The sequence below is a fragment of the Rhinoderma darwinii genome, chromosome 8 (genome assembly GCF_050947455.1).
Source record: "Rhinoderma darwinii isolate aRhiDar2 chromosome 8, aRhiDar2.hap1, whole genome shotgun sequence".
In the NCBI taxonomy this organism is placed as follows: domain Eukaryota; kingdom Metazoa; phylum Chordata; class Amphibia; order Anura; family Rhinodermatidae; genus Rhinoderma; species Rhinoderma darwinii.
The window spans coordinates 105,903,278-105,930,834 of record NC_134694.1 but is presented as its reverse complement, the minus strand read 5'-3'; the positions used below and the strand labels follow the sequence as shown (position 1 = coordinate 105,930,834).

General features: G+C 43.4%; 1 protein-coding gene across 1 annotated transcript; it reads left to right on the top strand.

Moving 5' to 3' along the window:
• Positions 1-1,188: 1,188 nt before the first annotated feature.
• LOC142659736 (cytochrome P450 2A5-like) lies at positions 1,189-26,015 on the top strand. The gene is made up of 9 exons (XM_075836161.1): positions 1,189-1,398; positions 3,738-3,900; positions 4,520-4,672; positions 7,416-7,576; positions 8,567-8,743; positions 9,833-9,974; positions 19,024-19,211; positions 21,062-21,203; positions 25,388-26,015. The coding sequence occupies exons 1-9, from the start codon at positions 1,222-1,224 to the stop codon at positions 25,567-25,569; spliced, it is 1,485 nt and encodes a 494-aa protein (XP_075692276.1). The 5' UTR covers positions 1,189-1,221; the 3' UTR covers positions 25,570-26,015.
• Positions 26,016-27,557: the final 1,542 nt, after the last annotated feature.

Sequence of the window (27,557 nt, the reverse complement as noted above, 5' to 3'; positions counted from 1 at the left end):
GTGACCCCTTAAAGGCTATGTACACGTTTGAAAATGTTTTTTGTTTTTTTTCAATAAAAATTAGTTTCAATCAGTGTATTTGGTGCAACATTCTAATTACTATTTATTAAAAAATATTTTAACTTTTTGAGATACAGCTGCTATGTATCCTGTATACAGAGCAACTGTATCATGTGCTGAGACCTGAATCCGTCAGGTCAGCGGCACTGACAGGGGTTCAGTGAGACTGGGTCCTGCGTGAATCGAGCTGTTACCGATTACATCTAATTTCATAACATGGGTGGGGATAGAGGCGTGGCTTAACAGCGGAAAAAATGTGCTGCGCCGCGATACACACGCCTCATCATTTGTCCCTATTTGCAATGGATCTACACTAAGAAATTGCCCGTTCCGACCCTCGCTTTGCTGGTAACACGTACATGACCCAGAAGAATAGTGCCAGTACAGAAGTAGCCATCTAAATAGTGCATACGGTGCCCAGAGGAAAACTATCATACAATGCCCATATAGTGCCTGTAACGGCCGCAGTCACGGACCGCTGCCTCTCCTTACCTCTCGACGGCCGTGACCACAGACCTCTATCTTCTTGCCGGCGTCTCCCTCCCAGGACCGCAAAGCTCTGTGGTTTCCTCTATGGTGCGCGCGCACCCTGGTCTCAACTGCCACGTCTGGTGTCATCTGCCACGTCAACCTCCATCCGTGCCAAGGCCTCTGCTACTGTCTGGACTCTTACAGGTACTCCTGTGCTAAAGACTGTACATAGACTATAGTTTAGCCAGCTGCCACTCTGCCACGGCGGAGCAGCCTAGTGGGTCCACATACCCCTAGATCGTGACAGTGCCACATGGTGCCAGATGGACTTATTGCACAGCAGCCAGTCGCCCTGTAGCAGATGCATTTAGCCGGTGTTGCTTCCTCTGTACTGTTTTTCACCACCCAGCCACAGCCACGGGGCGTGGTACCATCATGTTTTATAGATTTATTTCTAAAGTCACTGCATCTGCTTTGACTTTTATTATCACTATCTTGAAAATTCTGTAGTACAAAAACAGACCAAAAATTTTATTGCCCACAATTGCAACATATTTGGAGACAAGAGAACTGTTTGTTTGTTTGGTGCCTCCTACTTTTTTTTTTTTTAATAACTTGGATATGTAAATGATAACAAGTGAGAGTGCAGAGTACTTGGAGAGCTCATCTGTTTCTCTGAACGGTCTCGGAATGGATTTATCACAAGGTCTGATGCTTTTTTTTGCTTTGTTGATCTCATGCATCATCTTATTTTCAAGTATAAAATTATTTTGGAGACGTGGGAATCTCCCCCCTGGACCAACACCTCTTCCATTGCTGGGCAATGCCCTGGATGTAGGAGGAGATATAGTGCATTTTCTCATGAAGGTCAGTACCTTAAAGTTCTTTATTTCTTTTCATTACCGTATCTCGAGAGCCATAACATTTTTATGTTTCCGTCTATGTATCCACAGGGCTTTTTTTTGTGTGTGTGTTTTTCAATACCACACCTTTTGGGGTACATATACAGTAAGCTATTGATTAACTTTTATTTAATTTTTGGGGGAAGGAAAAAAGAAAACAGCAATTCTACTAAATTTGCACCGTTTACCGTCTGGCATAAATAACACGTTACCTTTATTCGATGGGTCGGTACTATTATGGCGATAGCAAATTTACACAGCTTTGTTTATGTTTTACTACTTTTGCACAAAAATAACACATTTCATGGAAAAAAATTGTCTCCGCATTTCAAGAGCCATAAGTTTTTATTTTTCTGTCGCTGTAGCCGTATGTGTGTTTCTTTTTTTGAGGCAACAGTCATCTTTTTTATAGAACGATTTTGGGGTAATATAGAATATTAACTGAATTTTATTATTTTATTTGTAGGGGGGAAAGAAAATAAAATGCAAAGCTGCTGTTGTTTTAAGTGCTGTAATTTAAATAACGTACTAACTTTATTAACTTTGCTATTTTGTTTTTTTTAACACGTTTTGTTTTTTTGGTTTTTACTGTGAACACTTTTTTAAAATAAACTTTATTAAGACCATATGTAATTAAAATTTAGTCCACTAGGGAACCTGCTGATCGCTGATATAATGCTTTATTACCTTTCAGTAATTAGCTGTCGTTGCCACGGCCTAATAGGCATATAGCCATGGCAGTCCATCACCGAGCGAATTAAATAATGTGGAACTTTTTATGGGAAAAACTTTTCCTTTTTTTACTGTGAACACTTTGTTCATACTTTATTAAACCCTAATTAAATTTTCAGTCCCCCATAAGGGACTTCACAATGCAATCTGCTGATCGCGTATTATTGCCTTTCAGTTATTACCTCCTCACTAGCGCAAAATGGGGTATTTTTTTATTTAGTATTTTGTTTATATACTATTGTAATATATGATATAAAGTCATTCAGAATCATAGTTGTTATTATATCTGTCTATTATTTAGTTAATGCTAAAGCTGTGAATTATTAAAAATGTACCTCATAGTTCTAGAATACTATAGTGCCACCTAGAGGACCAATCTGGTACTTAAAGGGTAACTAAACGTTCAAAAAACTTCTGACGTTATAGGTGGGGGTCTCAGCGTTCGGACCCCCACCGATCAAAACTTTTGACATGTCACTATGGCAGGTCAGAAGTTTTTTGAATGTTTAGTACCCTTTAAATGTTAAGAATAAAAGGGAAACTACAGGCAAAGCTAATTGAATTATTTATGCCTACTGCAGGGCACAAAGAGAAGTGGCATGATGTCAGATTTTTTCCTATTTGGATACTTCTCCTTTGCCATGATCCCAGCGACACTCACAATCAGCAGCCAGACATGCACAAGAGTCAAGAGCGGAGGTCATTGTCTGTCTGAGGCTCCCAGACCACACTTATTGTGAAGCCAGGACCCCAAAATCACTTTAGGGTGTATTTACTGGTTTTATGGCTTTTTTTATTTTGCTGTTATTTGCACAAAAACTTGCATATATGGCAACTTATGTACCTACCATAAAGGCAGGCCATGCTTGCTATGGTTGTGGTTTGAGAGAGTGCCCAGCACTAAAGTCCTCCTGCTGCTTACCTTCATGATAAGATTCCGTTTACCTGTAGCCACCACTAGGGGGAGTTCGCTGCATACAGATGTATACAGCTTCAAAAGAGATCTATGGGAGTTGTACAAATACATATGCCATGAGCATTTAAGCTCCCCCTATTGGCAGATGTAGGAAGACAGAATTATTTTTATTTTTCAACATTCTTTACCCTGCCCTCTACTGACAAACTTTACCCTCCTCCACTTTAACCAATGGTCTGTGTCTTTTTATTAATGAGCTCCAAGGAATAAGGGGGAAATGAAATCCCCTTTGTTACCCTTTTTAGCTTTGGATCACTCCTGCTTCAATAAAACTGATATATACTTTAAATATTAGGGGTTTCTTTGCTGACAGGTTCACCAAACCATCGAACTGACCAAAATAAAACATATATGATGCAAAATGCCCCACACAAAGCCTTTTTGTAGTTATCTATCCGGCAAGCAGGTGGCGCTGTTTCTCATATGGGGTTAGTGAGTGTGGACATGGAACCTTATTGGCAATAAATGATATCAGTAAATATAGGGATCCGATTCTCTAAAACAGGTGCATTAAATTGTAGAGCTAAAAGCAAATGGTTTGGTAAATCTTTGTTTTTCTATAATGTGGCTGAAGCTGTTCTTATTCTTCTTTTTAGCTCAGTGAGAAGTATGGTGATATATTCACAGTCTATCTGGGCACTCGTCCAGTCATAGTGGTCACTGGGTACAAGCTTGTGAAAGAAATATATGTGGACAAAGGTGATGATTACTTAAACAGAGGAGATATGCCAGCCTTTGATGCCTTCTACAAGGACTCTGGTAAGTAATAACCATCCATATTTCACAGATTTATTTCATAATATCCAGAACTTGGTCATTCATATTGTGAATTTGGTGATTTTGCTAACGGAAGTTAAAGGCTACATACACCTTTGAAAAAGTAAAAAAGAAATAATAATGTGTATCAGTGTGTTTGGTGCTACTTTCTAATTACTTGTTATTTAAAATTATTTTAACATTTTGAGATACAGCTGCTTTGTATCCCGTATACAGAACAGCTGTATATTGTGCCGAGACCTGAGTCCATCAGGTCAGTAGCACTGACGGGTTCAGTGTCAGCGGGTCCTGTGTCTCTGACATGCAGAATCGATCAATTACAGGTGGATCCCGCTGACACTGAACCGTCAGTGCTGCTGACGGTGACCTCATGGATTCAGTTCTTGGAGCTAGATACAGCTGTTCTGTATACAGGATACAAAGCAGCTGTATCTCAAAAAGTAAAAAATTATTTTTTACTAAAAAGTAATTAGAAATTTGCACCAAACACACTGATTCACATTTTTATTTAAAAAAATAAATAAATACATTTTCAAAGGTGTACATAGCCTTTTCATAATTAGTTCACTGAACTACCTTCATTTTTTATTTCTGTTCTTAGGTATGATTTTTACTGCCAATATGAAGAGGTGGAGGGATCTCAGACGCTTTTCCCTCATCGCCTTGCGAGATTTTGGTTTAGGTAAAAGGAGTGCCGAGGATCGAAGTCATGAAGAGATCCGTCACTTGATTTCAGCTCTGAAGGACACCAAAGGTTAGTACAGAAAATACCAAACCGGGAGGTGAATGAAAAGGAAATTCTGACCAAAGAATATTTATAGAAGAACATGACCACATATCAATACAACATAATGCATCAAATGTACGGCAGAGCTGTGTGAATGGAGTCCCTATGGTTCCCTACTGTGGAGACATAGGCACTCCACGTACCGCCATATGGTACCTCCATACAGCATTGTATTATGGAGATATTCTCCCTGAGAGCCATTGAGGTACAGTAGGGCCCCATAGATTTCCATGGATGTCATAATACATAATGTACAAGTCAAAACTTATACGGAACCAAAATAAGGCTGTGGGCATTGCCCCTTAAGAAAAAAGTATCTATTAGATACTCCTAAATCACTTCGGTGAGTGCTATTGTGTTTGGGGTGCAGTTTCAAAGCTGTATGAAAATGAAGGCACCTCTACGCAAGAAGAACATGTGGTCATGAGGTTGAATGAATGGCATGAGTGTCAAAAGGAGTCTTGTCCGCAACCTTGTGTGCCTCTCGGCCAATCAGTCGGCTGTAAAAGATCTGCCAGACACAGCTTCTGTGTCGACGCCCGTGGTTAATCAGTCTGCATCTGCTCCTAGGTCTGATAGAGTGACTCGATCTGCTATCACTCAGGCTGGTAGGCTGAGGATTGGGAGAACCTATCACAGCCTGGCCAGACGGTTCTAGCTCCTGCCCTCAGTCTATTTATACCTTAATTTGCTGCTTGTCTTTGCCTGTGATTCTATCTTGTTTCCTGGCTCTGCTGTTCCTGCTATAACTATTGACCTCTGCTTCATATCGACGCTGGCTTTACTGACTACTCTACTGCTCTGCGTTTGGTACCTCGTACACTCCTAGTCTGACTCGGCTCGTTCACTACTCTTGTTGCTCAGTCTTGCCATGGGCAACTGCCCCATTTCCCTTAGCTTCTGTGTACCCTTGTCTGCTTGTCTGTTGTGCACATATTGAGCATAGGGACCGTCGCCCAGTTGTACGCCGTCGCCTAGGACGGGTCATGCAAGTAGGCAGGGACTGAGTCGCAGGTAGATTAGGGATCACCTGTCTGTCTCCCTACCCCGTCATTACATCGGACATGTGAAATCGAATTGATTGTTATTAATGAAACACATTGTCCCTGTGATAAAACTTTGCTGACAGGGCACAGGAGCAGCAGTGTTGTCATAGGAACACAGATACATTAAGTTTTCAACTTTGCTTCTGTATTTTTGTATGTGCTTATTGAAGTCATGTAAAGGACCTGTCAGACATGTAGGCAGAATTACTGCTGTCGGTGACACGAGAAAAGAGAGACAACTTCTTGATTCAACTTCTTTACTGTATGAACACGTAACAGGAATTTCTCTTCTTTGTGGAGCAGACAGGAGCCCTGAGGTTGGGGACTTCGATCCCGCTGGAAGTCCCCCAGAGAGAGGTCGTGCCTGAACCCACGTTGCCAAGCTTGGCTGCGAACACGCCGCTGTCAGTCACTGTGGGAGCTACCCACTACTGTTAGCCTACCCTCGGGTAAGAGTCATACTCTCGGCCCAGGGGTCGTGTCATGGGAATCAGTGAACTACCCATACCTACTGGCACCGCCACGGGTCCTGGCGGAGCTATCCGCTACCTTTCGTGTCTAACCCTCTCTCTCCTCAGTCGGCGGCCCGCACGTTGGACACACCTAGGACGCAACGGGACAGGTGAGGTTGACACTAACGTTTGCACAAAGTCTGAATAATAGTCCAATAAAGTCCCGTCAACCTGACCGTCCCTTCTGTCTGCTCCTGTTGCAATAATAGTCGGCAATAACAGTTCAAAACATTCTTACAGACTGTGATTACAGACGCTTTTAACTCTAGGTAAACGCAGGGACACTGGCACGGGTAATGAGGTAGCGCGACCGATCTTGGGCCTAACTCAGGCTAAATCGTCTGTTTCTCTCGGAGCTAGTCTTCCATGCGCACCGTGTCCAAAATGAATGTGTGCCGTCACTTTACTTTGGCTATCACTGGCTAGAATACGCTTACTGGTGCTGTCTCTGGGGAGGGACCTAGGGCCCTAGTCAGGGGGCTGGCGGTCTATGCCCGGTAACTTAGTTTGCTGATAATGGCACATTCCGCTTCCGCTCTGGTCAGTCTTCTGCGGCTGCAACAACTTCTGCTCTTGGAACTGCTGCAGAGGGGCACGTTCTGCTTCATACGGTCCTCTGATGCTGTCACGATCGGTCCTCTGATGCTGTTCTAGAGGTAGACTCGTCTGGCAGTCCTCTGCCCTGCTGTATCAGGCAGCCCAAGCTGCGGGCCTCCCCCTTGTCGTTCGTCTGGGCACCAGTCTCTCCTGGCCTCTCTCCTCTCTCTCGCTCCTGCCCTCCTCTTTCCTCCTTGCTCCATCCATTCACGCCTCTCTCTCTCCTACTTCCGCCCGCCCTCTGCGCTCCCCCGCACTTCTGGTCCTCCTCCTCCGTCCACGTGTCGGCATCTCCTCTTCTCCATTCTCGCATCGCGAGACTTCGCCCTGCTTCACTGCCGGAGCACATGCGTCGTGGCTGCCGGCAGAGCGGCCGTTGCCATGACTCTCAAGACGTTCCTCCGCTCGGGAGCCGAACTCCCGAACTACAGACCGGCCCGTTGCCCCCCAGCACTACAGGTAAGTACACCACTTACACTCAGACATGCCTGTAACTTAACAATATCTGCAAATATATAACAAGTTTGAAAGAATGTCATTTTCCATCCTTTCTAGAGTCATTTTTTGATCCTCGACAATGTCTCAGCACAGCCTTTTACAACATCATCTTCTCCATCATGTTTGGAAATCGCTATAACTACGAGGACAAAGAGATTACTACTTTTTTGACTTATATTCATGAAGCATTCAAGATTATAAGCTCATCCTGGGGACAGGTAAGAAAGAAACGGATACGTAGCAGGGAGAAACCACTTATTATCAATGTTTTTGTCATACATCTGACCAGCAGGTGGCGCTCCTCACATGTGGTCATTATTGAGCGAGTATGGATGGGGAACATTCTTAGGCTTCATTTATAGTAGTAACTTTATTATTATTAATGGCAATTGGCAGTGAATGAAATGTTGGACAACTATTTTTAAATGGGAAAAAAAATATCATCCCCCACCCATTAATTATTGTAATGTCTTCAAGAGAAGTTCCTATAAGGGTAAGTTCACTCGTAGCGTAAATACTGAGGCTTTTCCGTAACGCATTTTGTTGCAGAAAATCTGCATCATAATACAGTAGCAGCAGAGTGGATGAGATATGAACAAATCTCATCCACACGCTGCGTAAATGATAAGCAGGAAAAAACGCTCAGAAATTGACCTGCGGTGCGTTTCTTTTTCGTTTGCAGCATGTCAATTGTATTTGCGTAATCGCTGCTTTTTTTGTTGCAAGTTTTCCCCATTAAATTCAATGGGGAGGTAAAACCCTCCACAAACAACAGATGTTGCGATTTTTTCTGCGGAAAATCTGCGATTCCGCTGCAAAAATCGCAACTCAGAAAAAAGATAATCTTATGCTTACCCAGAATTCTTTGCTTCTTCTTCCAGGCCGGCTTCCTGAGATGACATTTCATCCCATGTGACCGCTGCAGCCAATCACAGGCTGCAGTGGTCACATGGGCTAAAACGTCATCCCAGGTGGCCGTGCTGCAGGACAGCAGAGGGACGCGTCACCATGTCTAACTGTACGTATGAAACGTTTGTTTTTTTATTACATGCAGTTTTTCGCAGTGGACATTCTGGACGAAAAACTTCACCTCAATTTGGTGGTATTCGTCTTGTGTAAACATACCCTTACACAAATGGATGTCAACGGAGTATTTCCTTGCTGTAGCATTATATACTTACAATATTTTTTATCTGTTTGCGTTGCAGATATATGAGATGTTTCCATGGCTAATGAGATTTATTCCTGGGCCTCACCAGAAGATAAATAAATGTTTTAAGAATCTCACCAAGTATGTCGACGGTAGGGTGAAAATCAATCAGGAGACTTTGGATCCTAATAATCCCAGAGACTATGTTGATGCCTTCCTCATTAAAATGGAAAAGGTAAATTGGCAAAAGTTACAATGTTTTATGGAGCTACTTTGTATGTGTCAGTATTTCTATAGGGTTGTTCTATTTTGAGAAGCTTATAGATTGCTTATAGATCGACAACAAGTGGGTCCCAGTGTGGTTCCCTGATACCACCAGGCCCTACTCGTAGTCCACTGTGCACTTTCACAATATAAAAGGTTAGACCTTCGCTTGTACATTACCAGGCTCTTGCCAGCCAACATCCTTTAAGGGTTTGTCTGCTTGGAGGGTCCCATGACAATAATCTGATCACAAAGTGTCTCCCTGATCGGACCCCCAGCGATCAGCTGTAATCTATGGGGCAACCTGGCTGTAAGTGTTCGATTTTCCTGCAGCGCCACCACAGGAGAAATTAAGCATTACACAGTGTCCATTCAAATCAATAGGTTGTCATGTAATGCAGAATTCGACAGGTCATCCGGAGTGACCACTCTCCACTCTGGCAAACTCAGAATTCCTTAAGAAGGTATATGAAAATGTTTTTGTTTTTTGATCTATACAACCACTTTATCCCTTTGGTGCCTGAATTCAATGCCAATGGGATGCTGCCACTCAGAGATGTACCGCTATGTTCTATCAGCTCCATAGTAAAATCCATTCCTTGCCACCAACAGCTATTGTAGCTAGCTTGTTAGAGTCTGGTTTGAATACGGTTTCAACTTTTTTGGAGTCCACTTTAAAGGAGGAACTCTGGGATGTTACGATCAACCTTAAAATCATGGTCAAGTCAGTCATCCAACTGGAGGCTGGAGGCTTTCCAAAACAAATTCTAACATACCACAAGTTCTTCTTCTTGAGACATATAATAGATGATATAGAAAATAAATCTAGTCAAAATAAGGGCGTTCATGGAATCGGTACTATAGGCTCCCCACTCTCCGTTCCTCACAGCTTTCACACAGTCTCAACTTACTGACCTTATTAGAGCCATGCCATATATCATGTTGTCTCCATGTTCGGCTATCACCCTGGAAGAAAATAGGCTCAACAGCTTTCTAATGTATACTGCCAGTATTAGACACAAGCAGTAAAGATATTTTATTATCTTTTTTATTTCACCAGGAGAAAATTAACCCAAACAGTGAATTTAACATGAAGAATTTATTGGCTTGCACTCTCCAGATATTTTTCGCTGGATTGGAGACCTTAAGCACAACCACAACCTATGCTCTGTTAATTCTCATGAAATACCCGGATGTCCTTGGTAAGTGAGGAAATATATTCTCTTAAAAGGCTTCATCAGGAAAGACCGCCATTAACTCATGGCATGTATAACATACCCTAATAGAAAATACCTAATAGGTACATCTTCAGGAGACCCTTAAATGCACATTAGGAGGTGAAGATGAGGCATATGTAAGTGCAAACTCTCACTGCTTTCTTAGAAGAATCAAGATGGCTCACGTTCAGGTGCTTCTCCATGTTATATATTTGGTTGGGGCAGGACATTTTTTGAATGAGTTTATTGTAATCATGTGAGCTGTTTCAACATTTCTAGTTGGCTTTCTCATAGTATGCGCTATTTTTGCACCCTCTTAGGCCTTATTCACATGAGCATGGTATGCGTCCGTGTGACGGCCGTCAACCCCTTCCCGCATTTTCACGTACAGTTACGTGATGGGAACTGGTATTTTCCTGCAATTCCACGTAACTGTACGTGAAAGAGATGGACCTGGCTCAGGAGCTGAGCCAGCGACATCACCGCCGGGTGACAGTTGTATGTTACAGCTGGCACCCTGAGGTATCGGCCAGAACCGGAGCTAGACTCCGATCCGACTAACTAACCCCTCACATGCTGCGTTCAATAGAGATCGCAGCATGTGAGGAGTTTATAGCCACCGGCACCCCAGCAACGTGATCGCTGGGTTGCCGGTGGCTGCAAAGGCGATCGGAGGCCTAATACTTACCTCCCGGCCTGCCAGTAACGGAATCCTCCTATGCCTTGTCGGCGGGGCACAAAAGGCTTCCGGTACCATCGGCAAGATGGCGCGGGCTCAGCTTCCGGCTCAGAAGCTGAGCCGGCGTCATCAGCAGTGGGTGTCCACTGTATGTTACAGCAGACATCCCACTGTAGAGGCAGGAATCGGAGCTAGCTCCAATTCCTGCCATTAACCCCTTCAATGCAGCGATCCAATGCAATTGCTGCATCATAGTGGTTTGTATGAAATCGGCATCCTGCCATGCGATGACAAGGCTGGCGACTGCTACCATGGCAATAGGAGGCCTAACAATGGCTTCCTATCTGCCTTTACGGAAGCCGATTAGGCCCCGTCCGGAGGCGGAGCCTGGTTGGCTTGCTGTCAGTGAACAACTGACAGTTCTAATACATTGCACTAGATAGGTAGTGCAATGTATTAGAACATCAAACAAACAATTGGAGCTTCAAGTCCTCTAGTGGGACTAAAGAAAAGTGTAAAAAAAGTAAAAATAAAAGTTTCAAGTAATAAAATAAAACATAATCGCCCTTTTTCCCTTATCAAGTCATTTATTATTGAAAGAAATAATAAAGCCATACATATTTGATATCGCTGCGACCGTAACGACCTGAACTATAAAAATATTATGTTATTTATTATGCACAGTAAACGCCGTAAAAAAAAACTAAAAAATACTGACATAATTGCTATTTCTGGTCACTTTGTCTTCCAAAAATTTAAATAAAAAGTGATCAAAAAGTCGCATGTACCTAAAAATTGTACCTATAAAAACTATAACTCGTCTCGCTAAAAACAAGCCCTCATACAGCTCCGTTGACAAAAAAATTAAAACCGTTATGGCTCTCACAACTTGGCGAAAGAAAAAAAACATTCTCTTTACTATAATTATTTTATTGTGCAAAAAGTTGTAAAACATAAAAAAGTGCCATAAATTTGGTATCACCGGAATCGGACTGACCCGCAGAATAAAGGTAACATGTTATTTATAACGCGTGGTGAACGCTGTATAAAAGAACTAAAATAATATGCCAGAATTGCAGTTTTTTGGTCACCTTGCCTCCCAAAAAAAAAGGATAACAAGTGATCAAAAAGTCGCATGTACCCCAAAATGGTACCAATAATAACTACAGCTCGTCCCGCAAAATAAAAGCCCTCATACCACTACGTCTATGAAAAAAATAAAATTAGTTAAAAAATATGCAGTTGTGCCGACCCGAGGGGAACATTTCTTCTGTTTCAAGTGGCAAATTATCAAGGCCCCTAAAATTAGGGAACCAGGAAGGGGAGGGCCCAAACATATCTGCTGGAAGTGAGTGTGCCCGTATTATACCAGGACAACACTTCCCAGCAAAATTCCTCAAACTGCAAAGATGCCGAGTGTGGACCAAAATGGGAATAAGTAAGGACCATTTATCAGTGAGAAACCGGCCTGTGCAGAAAGGATTGCTTCAGAGCATAACAAATATCTATGGATTATTTTATTGTTTTTTTTACCTCATTATTATACCACCTGACTATGCCCCTTATATACTCCACTCGGCTTACATGTACCCCCATATTATAAACGGAAACACCATTAAGACTCCAAACAAAACTACTACCAAGCAAAATTAACGCTCCAAAAGCCAAATGGCGCTACCTCCCTTCTGAACCCTACAGTGTGCCCAAATAGTAGTTTACTTCCACATAAATGGCATCGCCATACCTGGGAGAACCCGTTTAACAATCTTTGGGGTGTGTGTCTCCAGTAGCACAAGCTGGGCACGACACTGAAATAGCATATCTAGGGAAAAATTGACATTTTTACTTTGCACCTTCCGCAGAGCAATCATTCATGGAAAAGGCCTGTGGGGTGGAAATGCTCACTACACCCCTTAATAAATGCCTTGAGGGGTGCAGTTTCCAAAATGGGGTCACTTCTCAGCAGGTTCTTTTATTATTTCACATCAGAGACTCTGCAATTGTGATCCAACACTTTGTAAATTGCCAAATTAGGCCTTAATTTTACAAGGTACGCTTTCACTCCTGAGCCTGGTCGAATGTCCAGGCAACAGATTAGGGCCACATGTAGGGTGTTTCTAAAACCTGGAAACACAGCATAATAATTAGAGAGTGGTCTTGTTATGGTGGCACAAGCTGGGCACCACATATTGGCATATCTATGGAAAAAAATTCCATTTTCACTCTGCAACATCGAGTGCATACCAATTTCTGCCAATCACCTGTGGGGTTAATATGCTCACTACACCCCTCTGTGAATACCTTGAGGGGTGTCGTTTCCAAAATGGGGTCACTTCTGGTGGGATCCACTGTTTTGGTCCCACAGGGACTTTGCAAATGCGACATAGCGCCCAGAAACCAATCCAGCAAAATCTGTACTCCAAAAGCCAAATGGCGCTCCTTCCCTTCTGAGCCCTACTCTGTGCCCAAACAGCAGTTTATGACCACATATGTGGTATTGCCGTACACAGGAGAAGTTGCTTTACAAGTGTTGGGGTGCTGTTTTTTATTTATTTGTTGAGAATATGAAACATTTTAAGCTAAAACTACGTCTTATTGAAGAAAAATAATTATTTTTTTTTTCACTGCCCAATTCTAATAAAATCTATGAAACACCTGTGGGGTCAAAATGCTCACTACACCCCTAGATTAATTCCTCAAGGGGTGTAGTTTAGTGAATCGAGTTACTTTTGGGGAGTTTCCACTGTACTGGTACCTTAGGAGCTTTGCAAAAGTGACATGGTGCCAAGAAACCAATCCAGCAAAATCTGTGCTCCAAAAGCCAAATGGCACTCCTTCTCTTCTGATCCTTGCCGTGTGCCCAAACAGCAGTTTATGACCACAAATGGGGTATTGCCGTACTCCAGAGAAGTTGCTTTATTGTCTTATTGGAAAAAAATGATTATTTTTTTTTGTCTCCACTGCCCAATTCTAATAAAATCTATGAAACCCCTGTGGGTTCAAAATGCTCACTACACCCCTAGATTAATTCCTCAAGGGGTGTAGTTTCGTGAATCGAGTTACTTTTGGGGAGTTTCCACTGTACTGGTACCTCAGGAGCTTTGCAAAAGTGAAATGGTGTCAAGAAACCAATCCAGCAAAATCTGTGCTCCAAAAGCCAATTGGCACTCCTTCTCTTCTGATCCTTGCCGTGTGCCTCAAACAGCAGTTTATGACCACAAATGGGGTATTGCCATACTCCAGAGAAGTTGCTTTATTGTCTTATTGGAAAAAAATTATTTTTTTTTTATCTTCACTGCCCAATTCTAATAAAATCTATGAAACCCCTGTGGGTTCAAAATGCTCACTACACCCCTAGATCGATTCTTCAAGGGGTGTAGTTTCCTAAATGGAGTCACTTTTTTGGTGTTTTCACTGTTTTGGTCCCTTAGGGGCTTTGCAAATGCGATGTGGTCTCCGCAAACCATTCCTGCTAAATTTGAGCTCCAAAAGCCAAATGGCGCTCTTTCCCTTCTAAGCCCTGTGTCGAAACAGCCGTTTATGCCCACGTGTGGGGCATTGTTTTACTCGGGAGAAATTGCTTTACAAAAGTAGTAGTGCATTTTCACCTTTAGAAAAAAATTAGCTAAACCTACATTGTCTTTGAAAGAATGTAGATTTTCATTTTCACGGCCTACTTACAATAATTTCTGCAAAAAACCTGCGGGGTCAAAATGCTCACTATACCCCTAGATAATTTCCTCAAGGGGTATAGTTTCCAAAATGGGGTCACTTTTGGGGGATTTCCACTGTTTTGACACTGCAAGAGCCTTTCAAACCTGACATGGTGCCTAAAATATTTTCTAATAAAAAGGAGGCCCCAAAATCCTCTAGGTGCTCCTTTGCTTCTGAGGCCTGTGTTTCAGTCAATAAGTGTACTAGGGTCACATGTGGGGTATTTCTAAAAACTGCAGAATCTGGGCAATATATATTGAGTTGTGTTTCTCTGGTAAAATTTCTGTGTTACAGAAAAAATAGATGAAAAAATAATTTCTGCAAAAAAAGAAGAAAATTTAAAATTTCACATCTACTTTGCCTTAATTCCTGTGAAACGTCTAAAGGGTTAAGAAACTTTATAAATGCTGTTTTGAATACTTTGAGGGGTAAAGTTTTTAAAATGGGGTAACTTATCGGGGTTTCTAATATATAAGGCCCTAAAATCCGCTTCACAACTGAACTGGCCCCTATAAAAATAGCCTTTTGAAATTTTCTTGAAAATTTGAGAAATTGCTGCTAAAGTTCTAAGCCTCGTAACGTCCTAGAAAAACAAAAGGATGTTCAAAAAACAATGCCAATCTAAAGTAGACATATGGGTGATGTTAATTAGCAACAATTTTGTGTGGTATAACTGCCTGTCTTACAAGCAGATACATATAAGTTTAGAAAATTGCTAATGCTTATTTTTTTTAATTTTTCGCTAAGTTTTGGTGTTTTTCACAATTAAATTAAATAAATTAAATACATTAAATACTTAATGCATCAAGCAAATTTTGCCAGTAACATAAAGTCCAATGTGTCACGAGAAAACAATCTCAGAATCGCTTGGATAGGTAAAAGCATTCTGAAGTTATTAGTGTCATGAAGGCCAAAACAGGCTGCGTTTTTTTAGGGGTTGAAACAGCGGCCATCACACGGACTTATGCAATTCAATGGGGCCATTCACACGACCATTGTTTCCACAAAGCGCGTGAAGGGTCCGTGAGAAAATAGGATTATCCCATTTTTTCACGCTTCACAAATACCTCCATAGACTCTAGTCTATGGGGAATGCGTGATATGGGGGATGCGTGAAACCACGGATGCGCCTTAGACGTGAAAAACGAGATGCGCATCGCCCGTGTGAATTGGGCCTTAGAAGAACATCAGTGAGCTATTCAGTGGTTGTAAATGCAATGGCTAGGCTACTGCTCTATTGGTAGATTTCAGGAAATTAGCAGCACAACCAGATAAGTATTGTCAGCAGGAAAAGACAACTTCCCAATGATGGGTGGTGCATGCAGCAAAAATGCCCCAGGTCCAATGCTTGATAAAGACCCAATGTGGGTTGAAACGTTGCAAGTGTTTTATACTTGGTGAATAAAAACCGACACATCTTTGGAAACTTTGAGTGCTGCAGTTCCCACTGCTCTATCCATGCCCCATACTTTACACTACAACTCTATGTGCTCAGATTGGCTGCTGTGTATAAACACAAGCTCACCAAGCAAATGCATGGAGAAATGATTTCCATTAGAGCAGGACTTATTATTCCAAAATTATTTTTAATCAATTAGTTATTCGAACTACTATAACACTACATTACTATAATAATACATTACTATAACAATACTACATTACAATAATAATACTACTACATGACTATAATAATACTACATTACTATAACAATAGTGATAGATAGTGCCACACCCCCCTTAGATAATTCCACAGTCCCCTCTGTAGATAATGCCACAGTGCCCTCTGTAGATAATGCCACAGTGCCCTCTGTAGATAATGCCACAGTGCCCTCTGTAGATAATGCCACAGTGCCCTCTGTAGATAATTCCACAGTGCCCTCTGTAGATAATGCCACAGTGTCCTCTGTAGATAATGCCACAGTGCCCTCTGTAGATAATGCCACAGTCCCCTCTGTAGATAATGCCACAGTGCCCTCTGTAGATAATGCCACAGTGCCCTCTGTAGATAATGCCACAGTGCCCTCTGTAGATAATGCCACAGTCCCCTCTGTAGATAATGCCACAGTGTCCTCTGTAGATAATGCAACAGTGTAGATAATGGACAGTGACTTTAGGGTCTCCTTCAGCAGAGGAATCCCTGGCCAGAGCGTCGGCAGTGCTCTGGCTGGGGATTCCACTCCTAGAGGGAGTCCCAATGGAGCTATCTACAAGGAGGGGGTGATGCAGGGTGGGGTGTGTAGGGCCATTGCTCACCTACCACCAATGATCCAGGAGAGCAGGAAGGGGACAGTGCTGGTGCGCTCCTCCTTCGGCCTGCTCTCTCCTCTCCCAAGGGAGCTTCGGTGCCCTGCGGGCCGCATTAGAGCAAGTCCAGAGCAATTGTAGACTATAAGCAACTAAACTAAAAGATTAGCAGATTACTGCCACACATATACCAAGTCAAATGAATCTCAATAAGAGCAGCGTTTGGGGTGCTACTTTTGAGGAGATCTTTCTAAGTGACTGCTGTGCTTATTTACTAATAACCGGGCTACTAGGAACAGTGTCATCACAAATAATTTTTTTATATGTTATAGATGTTAGTGCTTTAATAAAAACGTTTATATTCATTTGTGTGTTTGTGTTTTACTGTTTCTTATTTTTACACTTTTTCTTCCCTATGGGGGCTGCCATTTTTTGTTCCATTTCTGTGTGTGTCGATTAACGACACACACAGACATGGAATACGGCAGCCACAGTCCCATAGGGACTGCGAACGGCTCCCGTCCCATTGACTGCCGTGTACGGCGTCTGTGTGGGAACTGCGCATGCGCCGCTCCCACACAGTCCTATTCGAAATTGGCGCCGTCCGGCGCCATTTTCCTGTGGACCGGAAGTCGCGGCCGGACAGTAATATTACTACTTCCGGTCGCGGCTTCCGGACTTGTGCACATGGAACAGCGGCAGCAAAGGGAGCGGACGGGCCGGAGGGAGCCGCGGCGGCAGGAGCAGGTAAGAGATTTCAATGTATGTTAGTGTTTGTGTGTGTTTACTACTGTATGTAAACCTACTACACTGTGGGTTACCTCAAAAAATGGCGACACACAGTGTAGGAGGTTAAACCTTTCAAACCCCTCGTTTATCCCGGCACTAGCCAGGATAAAGGAGGGGGGGATGCTGAGAGCTCACTAGAGCGAGGGCTTTTAACCCAATGTTGCAATGCTGCAATTTTGGGAACTAGCTCCATCTAGTGACCAAAAATGGGTAGTATTATAAATTAGAAAAAATGTATAATATTTCCTGACTCGCGAAAAAAATAAAAAAAATTTGAACAATGTTTAATCACCCACACACTAAATGTTTAATTTTTAAAAAAAAAACATGTTTTTCTGGCAACACATTCCCTTTAATGTCAAAGCAGACCTGTCAGTCAGTGGTCTGTGACATAAGGCTCTCCAGATGAGATTACACAAAAAAATTACAACTTGCAGCATGCCCTGTGGCATGCCGGGAGTTATAGTTTGCCAAATTAGAGAGCTGAAAGTTGCAAACTGCTGGTTTTAAGGGAAGATTAAGCAAATGTATTATCCATTAGGCTGGGATTATACATTCATCTGGTTTTCTGCTGTTCTGCTCTATCATAGAAGTAAAAAATGCAAATACCGGATTTGTCACATAATGGACAACAATGACACTCGATGCAACCAATTGACTTTGAAAGGGTTGTTCAGTCATAAGAAAATGCTGAAATACTGTGAACTGCCGCTACAAGTTTGTCAGCGATTCATACTACGAACTGTAATGTCCGTGGCTGCGGGCTGTCAGCTCCAACCTTCCCCTGACTACCGCAGCCACGAGTCGGCAAGCGCTGGCCCCAGCCTCCTCCTCAGGAGACGCCAGCGCTCGCGTCCAATCACCTCTGCCGGATCCCGGAGGGTGCGCGCACACGCTCGTGTCCGCTCTTAAAGTGGCAGCACGCGCACTGGACCGGATGGACGAACTTTGACCCGTGAGTACCCTGGACTATGCCTGAGCGTTGTTCTGTATCCCTTAGTCTGTCTATGCAAATGGTCCCCTAGTGTTTTCTGCGCCCAGTGTTCCTGTTCCCGTTCCTGTACCTGTATCCTGATCTAGTGCAGTGCTTGCTATAGTCGTGCTGTGCTGGATACCACGCTTGCCTGCTTCTCCACGACCTGACGTCCACCCGCTGCCTAGTTCCTGCCAAACTACTGTCCGTGCTGCCACAGGTACCCTATATACCATAGACTGTGACCTGCGCGCTGTTGGCCACAGACCCTTCGTGACACGAACAGATAAGGAATCAAGGGAAAGCAACGCTGCTACAAGCAACGCGGCCCTTTCAGAACAGCTGATCGGTGGCATTGCTGAAAGTCGGTAGCCCACTGATCAGATGTTGATGGCCTATCCTGAGGATAGGCCATCAATTTCTTATGACTGGACAACCTCTTTAATGTGTTTTGTCAGATTTTCGTCATTATTTTGTTTTTAGAAAAAATAGCACAATGTTTTCAGCCGTTTTGGAGCAGATCGCCAACAGAGCCCGCGATGCAGATGTAAGCGAAGCCTTACCCCTATTAACAGGCCTGCCACATGGATCGATTTGCTCATTTTTAATTATTATTATGTTTTCCTGAACCCCAGCTAAAGTGCACAAAGAGATCGACCAAGTCATAGGCCAAAATCGTGGCCCAACATTACAAGACAGGAACCACATGCCGTACACAGAAGCAATGGTTCATGAAATGCAAAGATTTGTAGACCTAATCCCAATGGGAGTGCCACGGAGGACAACAAAAGAGGTCACACTGAAAGGTTACACTTTACCAAAGGTACCGGATATACTGTATCTTCCTGCATGTAGATTTATACATAGACATATCTCATGTCATGGTAACTAGACCTCGGCCAGTCTATGTCCTTCCACGAGTGCCATCGTTTTCAACGAAAAGAGCTGTGCTAGGTCCAGACACTTCTACATTAATTTCAGGAGTAAAAGGTGACGGCCCCATGGAATCAGGGGTCACCTGTTTTTTTTAATAGGTGAAGTTTCCAGAAGTGATATCCCCACCTTTCAGGCATGTATGGCATTTATGGCATATCCTGTTGATATGCTGTAAGTTCACAAATGGGAAAAAGAGTATGTATGCATGACAGTGGTGTATAGGGTATAAGGAGGGTGAATTTATAAGTGCACAAATAAAATACAAAAGACAGAACAGAAATAGCAGTGACAGCCCAAAACAATCTAAGGCTTTGTTCACATGTGTCGGGACTCCGTTCATGGGCTCCATCGGACCTTTCCGTCAGGGGAACCCATGAACGGAAACCTGACTGAAACAAACTGAAACCATAGGTTTCCGTTTTCATCACCATTGATTTCAATGGTGACAGATCCAGTGCATATGGATTCCGTTTGTCACCGTTGTTTAAGGGTTTCGTCATTTTGACACAATGAATAGCGCAGTCGACTACGGTATTGATTCCATCAAAACGACGGAACCCTTTAACAACAGTAACAAACAGAAACCATTTGTACCGGGTCTGTTACTATTGAAATCAATGGTGATGCAAATGGAAACATATGATTTCCGTTTGTTTCAGTTTGGCTTCCGGTCATGGGTTACCGTGAAGGAACACTCCGACGGAACCTATGAACGGAGCCCTGATGCAGATGTAAACGAAGCCTAAGGCCCCATGCACACGACCGTAAAATTTCCCATAATTACAGACCGCAATTACGGTCCGTAATTACGGGCCCATTCAGTTCCATTGGTCGCGGACACCTTTCCGTATCGCTACGGATGGGTGTCCATGCCGTAGAAATGTTCAGAAAATTATGGAACATGTCCTTTCTTTTGCATTTTACGGGCCATGCTCCCATACTTTTTATGGGAGCATGGCCCGAAAATGCAGGCGGCCGTTAGCGGGCCATGATTACAGGCACGGCCGTGTGCATGGGGCCTTATAGTCGATTTGTATTTGGATTAGGATTTGTAGAATAGTTGCTGAAGGTGTTCATTCTCTGTATGTTCTCTTGAATTACTTGTCTTCAAACTATAGTTGAAGGTTGTAGTTAAGCCTCATGTAAACGGCCCTCCTCGTAATCACTGACTGTGATTGCAGGCACGGCCGGCCGCCGACAGCCATGTGCATTTTCGGCTCGTGCTCCCATACAAAGTATGGGAGCACGGTCCGTAAAAAGCAAAAGATAGAAAATGTCGTATCGTTTGCGGCTGCTTTCTACTGCCAGGACACCTTCCCGTAAATATAGGGAAAGGTGTCTGTGTTCAATTGAAATGAATGGGTCCATAATTGCGGCCCGCAATTACGGGCCGCAATTACGGACAAATTCTTTGGTCGTGTGCATTGGGCCTGACACTGTACAGTAATTTGATGTAGGAAACACTAAATGTTCTACTGCATAATGAGAGCTCAGCTAAACTGTAAGCGGTGTGTCTGTCAAAAGTGTAGTTGATTATTTTCAATAAAAACCAAAACTAAACAACAGAATTGTGAATGCAGCTCTGGATACTCTACAAGTGAGGTGGACCCAGAAAAATCCTGCATCAATCTTTGACTCCATTCTCCTACTGTATATACTCTAGGATTCAGTATGTTTAAACTGCACAATGGTGTTTGCTTCAAGTATTCTCAGTATGGAATTTCTTGGAAATTTCAGGATATTAATATTTACCCAATGTTGACATCAGTGCTAAAAGATCCCACCTGTTTCAAGTACCCGACAGAATTTAATCCAGAGAATTTCCTAAATTCGCAAGGAGAATTCAAGAAGAATGATGCATTCATGCCTCTAGCTGCAGGTAAACACATATTGAAACTTGGATATACCTTATAGAAATGTGCTCATTGTATATATTTTTTTAACACCTCATTTACATGGCTGTATTGTGGATCCATGGTGTATGAATATGATATGGACCCACACGGCCGGCCTTAGGATAGATGGTGCCCCGTGCGAATTGATCTTTTGGTACCCCACCCTATCATTAAAATGAAATGACCCATAAAGAAATTATAATGCCCCTTTAGTGCCCCCATACAGTATAATAATACTATTTAATAATATATTACAACCCCTTCAAGGACACAGTATTTTGTCCTCTAATTGTTCCCACAGTATTATGCCCCCCCTGTAGTACCCCTACACAGTATAATGTCCGCTTAGTGGCCCCCACACAGTATAGTGCCCCTGTAGATTTTGCCATACAGCCTCCCTGTAGACCGTGCCACAATCCCCCACCTCCTCCTTGTAGATTGTGTCATAGAGCCCCCACACCTCCCCCTTGTAGACAATGCCATACAGTCCCCCACCTCCCCCTTGTAGACAGTGCCATACAGTCCCCCATCTCCCCCTTGTAGACAGTGTCCCCAAACAAAAACAAAAATTTTACTCACCTAGGCCCCGTTCCCACGACGAACTGAGCTGCTCCATGATGGGATCCTGTAGCCTAGTACAGAGTTTCCCAACCTTTTCGGACTCGTGGCAGCACTGGAAAAATAACATTTCCTCAGGGGCCCCCTACCTAAAATTGTTTCGAGAAAGACAGAAAACGGCTTTAAAAAAGCAATACACTCGTAGGGTATACTTACACACGTTTTTTTGTAAGGCAAAAATATTCTGCCTCAAAATTCCATCAGGAACTGACAGCGTTGTTTGACCTTTTTTTGTGTGTTTTTTCTTAAACCATTGAAACTAATGCAAATGATGCAGGGAAAAAAAGCACCAAACGGGCACCGCAGGTATTTTTCGGCCTCATATTAGTTTAAATTCTAGGTCAGAGGCGGAAACCACAGTAAAATGACCATCAGCCCCCCCACTCACAGTAAAATGACCATCAGCCCACCACTCACAGATTCCCCCTGTAGGTAGCGTCACACAGCCACTTGTAGGTAGCGCCCCACAGCCCCCTTGTAGGTAGCACCACACAGCCCCTTTGTAGGGAGTGCCACACAACCCCCTGTTAGGGAGTGCCACACAGCTCCCTGGTAGGGAGTGCCACACAGCCCCCTGGTAGGGAGTGCATCACAGCCCCCTGGTAGGCAGTGCCACACAGCACCCTGGTAGGGAGTGCCATACAGCCCCCTGGTCGGGAGTGCCACACAGCCCCCTGGTCGGGAGTGCCCCACAGCCCCCTTGTTGGTAGTGCCACACAGTCCACATCCCCCTTGTAGGTAGCGCCACACAGCCCACAGCCGGGAATTCCGCTCCTGGAGCGCTCCTTGATGCCTCTATCCATATATGGACAGTAACATCATGGGAAACTCCTGAAGTGGAATCCCCGTCCACAGCGTTGCCGCCGCAGTGGCTAGGGATTCCACTCCAGGAGAAGCTCCTGTCGTCTGTGTCCATTTGCTTCTCGTGGAGTGGAATCCCCGGTCACAGCGTCTGCAATGCTGTGGACGGGGATTCCGCTTCAGGAGTTTCCCCTGATGTCACTGTCCATATGTGGACAGAGACATCAAGGAGCACTCCAGGAGCGGAATCCACGGGGATTCTGCTCCTTCCGGGAACTACAGTGGCGCTAGTAGATAGCAGAGCAGGGAGATACCGCCCTGCTCTGCTATAGTGCTGTCGCAATCGCTGTAGCAACCGCAGTGGCTGCTAGCGGCGCCACCACCCTCATGCCCTGTCTCACCGCTAGCAGCCGCTATGGCTGCTACAGCGGTAGCAATGGCAACTGAGTGAAGAAGCGCCCGGGCGGAAAGGCGACTGCTGAGTCGCTGGGCCTGGGCGCTTCTGAAACAAGCAGGGGAAGGGAGTCAGCACAGCGCCCCCTTCCACCTGCTGGAGTGATGCGCCCTGTGTGATGGCACAGGTCCCACACCCCTAAGGCCGGTCCTGTGGACCCATATTGTACTCTTTTGTGGCTCTAACTTTATACACAGGAACACTGAGGATTTTATTAATATATTTTATATGAATCCATGAGAGAATAAATAATTTCATACTCCAACACATGCCACATTACAGAAGTATTCTCCCCTAAGAGCATTGCAACATATGGCAGAACACAGATTGCCTATGGTTCTCTTTACAGGGTACCCTGCCTCCAGGGTCCATCAATAAGCCCATTTCTTTGTTGACCATGTAAATTTTCCAGCATAATATGATATAATAGCATACAGAAATTTATATACCCTACCAAAACCGTTAAAGAGAACATGTCACCCCTCCTGACATGTCTGTTTTAGTAAATAATAGTTTTCCCCATGAAATTACAATTCTGAAATATCTTTTCTTAGAACTCTTTGTTGTGCCGTTCTTCTGTTATTCCTCCTAGAAATGTATGATTGAATTGACAACTGGGTGTTACCAGTTGGGGTTGTGTACACAGACTGACAATGTCCAATCAGGACTGACATACCGTAGTGAGATTGTGTAGGGATATGCCCCACTGATAAGGTAATGCCTAGTTATCAATTTATTCATACATTTCTTGGAGGAATAAAAGAGGAACAACACATCGCAGAGTTCTAAGAAAATATGCTCCGGAATAGTCATCTAATAGACAGTACAAGTATTTACTAAATCATACATGTCAGGAGATCTGACAGGTCCTTTTTAAAGTTAATATTCACTATTTTATAATATATAATTTTATCGGGGTCAGACTTGCCTTTCTCACACAGTCAGAGTTAGAGGGGAACTCTAGACAAATCTGATAAACTGTTCTGCCTAGTGCAGGGCCTGAGGGGGTGGCGCATGTCTTAAGGATTCAGAGTGTAGTGCAGTTTATCAGTTTTGCTTGTAGTGTTCCTTTAAATGATGAAATTGGCTGCATATGAATTTATTCAGCTACTATTGAACTCAATGGAAGCTGTAGAATGTATTTTAGCAGTGAGCTCCCCAGTCGTGGCTGTAGGTAGCCGCTATGATAGTGTCTGGGGATGTACAGATGTGTCCCTCCTTACCCTGCCTTATATCTCAACATATCCTGAGATGAGAAACTTTGAAAATAAACATGATTTTGTGATACTCTGTCACGAGATGTCTATGCTATGCGTGTCTATGTCTTGCCACCTAGTGGATGTGATGTGAATCGCAGCCTGTTAAGGGTCTTACTTTTCTGTCGCGACAGTGGCGTAACTATAGGAGTCGCAGCCCCCCGCACCACGTCTATAAAAAGTTACTATGTAATTGGGGCCTATTTAATAAACTACACGGGCCCCTGTTACTATAGTAACTGACAGTAAACTTACCCTCCTCGTTCCGGAGTGGAGGTCATGACGTCGCAATGCTGTGCACCGCGCACAGAATCCCGACTCTGGGTGGAGTCAGGACCTCCACTGCGGCCGAAGCCGGAGAGGAGGGTAAGTATACTATTACTGTTTGCTGAGGTCCGGGTTGTCCAGTCCCCAAAAATTTATGACCTATCCTCAGGATAGGCCATGAATAGCTGATGAGTCGGGGTCCAAATGCCGGAACCCTTGCCAATCAGTTGTTATGAAGGGGGGGCATCGCTCGTACATGGGCTGCTTTCCCTTCATTGCGGTCACTTGCTCACAGTGTGAATTACCGAAACCGCGATTCACACTGCAAGCAAGTGACCGGAATGAAAGGGAAGCATCGCTCGTATGAGCTGATTGGCAGGGTCCCGTCCAATCAGGCCAATTACCCCCAGCTGATTGGCGTGGTCCCGGCAGTCGGACCTCGGCCCATCAGCTATTCATGCTAGGCCATCAATTTTTAGGAACTGGACAACCCCTTTAAGCCTACCATCAGGTAGGCTTAGATACAGGGCCCAGCAGACAGGATCACACATTGTGCCAGGTCCTCTCTACCACAGGCACCATAAAAGGCATGTGGTCTGCCTCTATGGTAGATACACCCCTAACATAATTCATGCCATTCAGCAAATCCCAACTCTGCTATCTACACCAAAATGGTCAATAGTCTGTGATCCCTCTGGAATTTTTTTAAACCAATGTATATTAGTGCTAAGTCAAGTCAGTTACCAAGTGTCTTCTATTTTTTGCTTTTTAGGAAAGAGGATTTGCCTTGGGGAGCCCTTGGTACGAATGGATCTATTCCTGTTTCTTGTCTCCATCCTGCAAAACTTTGACTTGAAATCCTCTGTACCTCCAGAAGAACTTGACATTACTCCAATTGTATCTGGACTGGGGAACATTCCTAAACCCTATAAAATGGCTTTTATTCCCCGTTAACTGAATATTTTAAATTAAAGTTGATTTTGGCAGCCAGAAGAATATCTGCAAAGGCTTAATATGTAATAAATCTGCAATTATTATATAAGGCTCTTTTCACATTTCCTTTTTGTATACGTCAGAGGTATACATCTACAGTAATCTTCTGTGCTTTCCTATGTTAAAAAAAATGTATGCCGACATATACCACCCCGACGGAGGCCAAAAGGACACTGAATGGGGGCCTATTACTGCGTTACGCGCATGCGCCGGTAGCTCTACTGGCGCTTACGCCAAACGTTTTTGCATTACGAGATGTGAACAGAGCATAAATTATAAGCAAGAGTTTAGTTTGTTGATAAAAGGAAGAACAAATTTTTTTTCCAAAAAAGTATCTCTAAAGTTCAACTATCTGAAGAGAAAACACTTCCCACTGAGAGCTCTGCCAAATCTGCTATGCTTTTAAATCTTAATAAAGTTATTGTCTATCGTTCTGTTTTTAGGTCTAAAATTCTGTGTTGATTAACCTAATAATATATATGTATACAGTATTTTTCGGACTTAATAAATTATAATAATTTTGGCTTCATATGGATTTATATAGCTACAATAAACTCAGTGGGAACTGTTTGAATCTGTGTGTAGTGAGCTCCCCCTAGTGGCGGCTATTACAACTATGACTTTTTAATCATAGGAATCTCCTCATAGTCTTGCGCTGCTCAGTCTTCTGCTCCTGATCTTGTAAAAATTCACATTTGATTGCATTTCCGAATTGGAAACAAGCACTTTCTGGATTATTGGATAATACTGGATTAATGGTATTTCCATTGGTTCTGGAAATATTACTAATTGTTCACCGTGGATGCCAGGATGTTATCGTAGGATTCAAAATATCGACAACAAGCAATGATTGTAGCTTTGCTAAAAGGGGTTTTCCCATAGATCTGGGTTCCACCTTGGGAACCATAACCTATATCTAGAACAAGACCTCCTGACCTACGTCCTACCTGCTGTCGCTGGGCTCCAGCAAAGTGGGTTTTGCATATGAATAGAAATTACGGGAGCAGCGTATCACAGCGAGCTACGCTGTTTCCATCACTCTGGAACTACACATACAGAACCCGCTGTGCTATGCTGTTTCTGTAACTCTCATTCACTTATATGGGAATTCCGGAAGCAGCAAAGCAAAACGCTCGGCTCCTTCCAGAAAACCCGGCTACGTCATCAGTTAGTCAGAAGGCCACGTTCTAGAGATAAGTGCAGGTCCAGAGGTGGGACCCACATATATTGTAAATTTAGGACATAACCTATGGATATGCCATGTCCATGATGGAAATACCTCTTTAAGACATCAGACATGTGGAGATATTGCATTTCTTTTGTTAATTTATTTTGTAGCTATCATTCCATTATATTAAGCAACGTATACATGTGATATAATTTGATCTGAATAAAAATAAAATCTCTCTATTTCACCAAAAAGAATCCTATATGTCCACTCCTAGGAACCTAGTTTAACAATAATAATAAAAATAATCAGTTGTCTCTCAACTTATAGTGGCTCTGTCAGGTCTCCTCTTTAAAGGCAGTATAGAATAGAGGAGAAGACGCTGAGCTCGGGGATATGTAGCTTTCTGATTTTATTCAGTATTTTCATGTATAAATGCTGCCAGGACTCATAGAGAAAGCCTGTGAGTCCTGCTTCCCCCACCCAGACACAGTGATTGACAGATTTTCTTGTATGAGTTTGTATAGAGGAGGAGCTGTCAATCACTTCTGTCTGTCACGAAGCGGGTTAGTGGACCCACTAGGCCGTACCGCCGTAGCGGGGAGGCAGCTGGCCAAACAAGAGGAAACCCCAGAAATACAATGTCCCGCACAAGGGTACCTGGATAGTCCAGACGGTGGCCGCAGCTCTGGCACAGATGGAGATGGGTGCAGCATATAACGCCAAACGTGGCGGATGACACAGGTGCCGCAGGTTGCACCAGACGTGGCGGATTCCTCCG

Coding starts and splice junctions, on each gene's coding strand:
- LOC142659736 (XM_075836161.1), top strand. CDS start 1,222: ATGGATTTATCACAAGGTCTGATGCTTTTTTTTGCTTTGTTGATCTCA. Junction 1,399..3,737: donor TAGTGCATTTTCTCATGAAG/GTCAGTACCTTA, acceptor TCTTCTTTTTAG/CTCAGTGAGAAGTATGGTGA. Junction 3,901..4,519: donor TGCCTTCTACAAGGACTCTG/GTAAGTAATAAC, acceptor TTCTGTTCTTAG/GTATGATTTTTACTGCCAAT.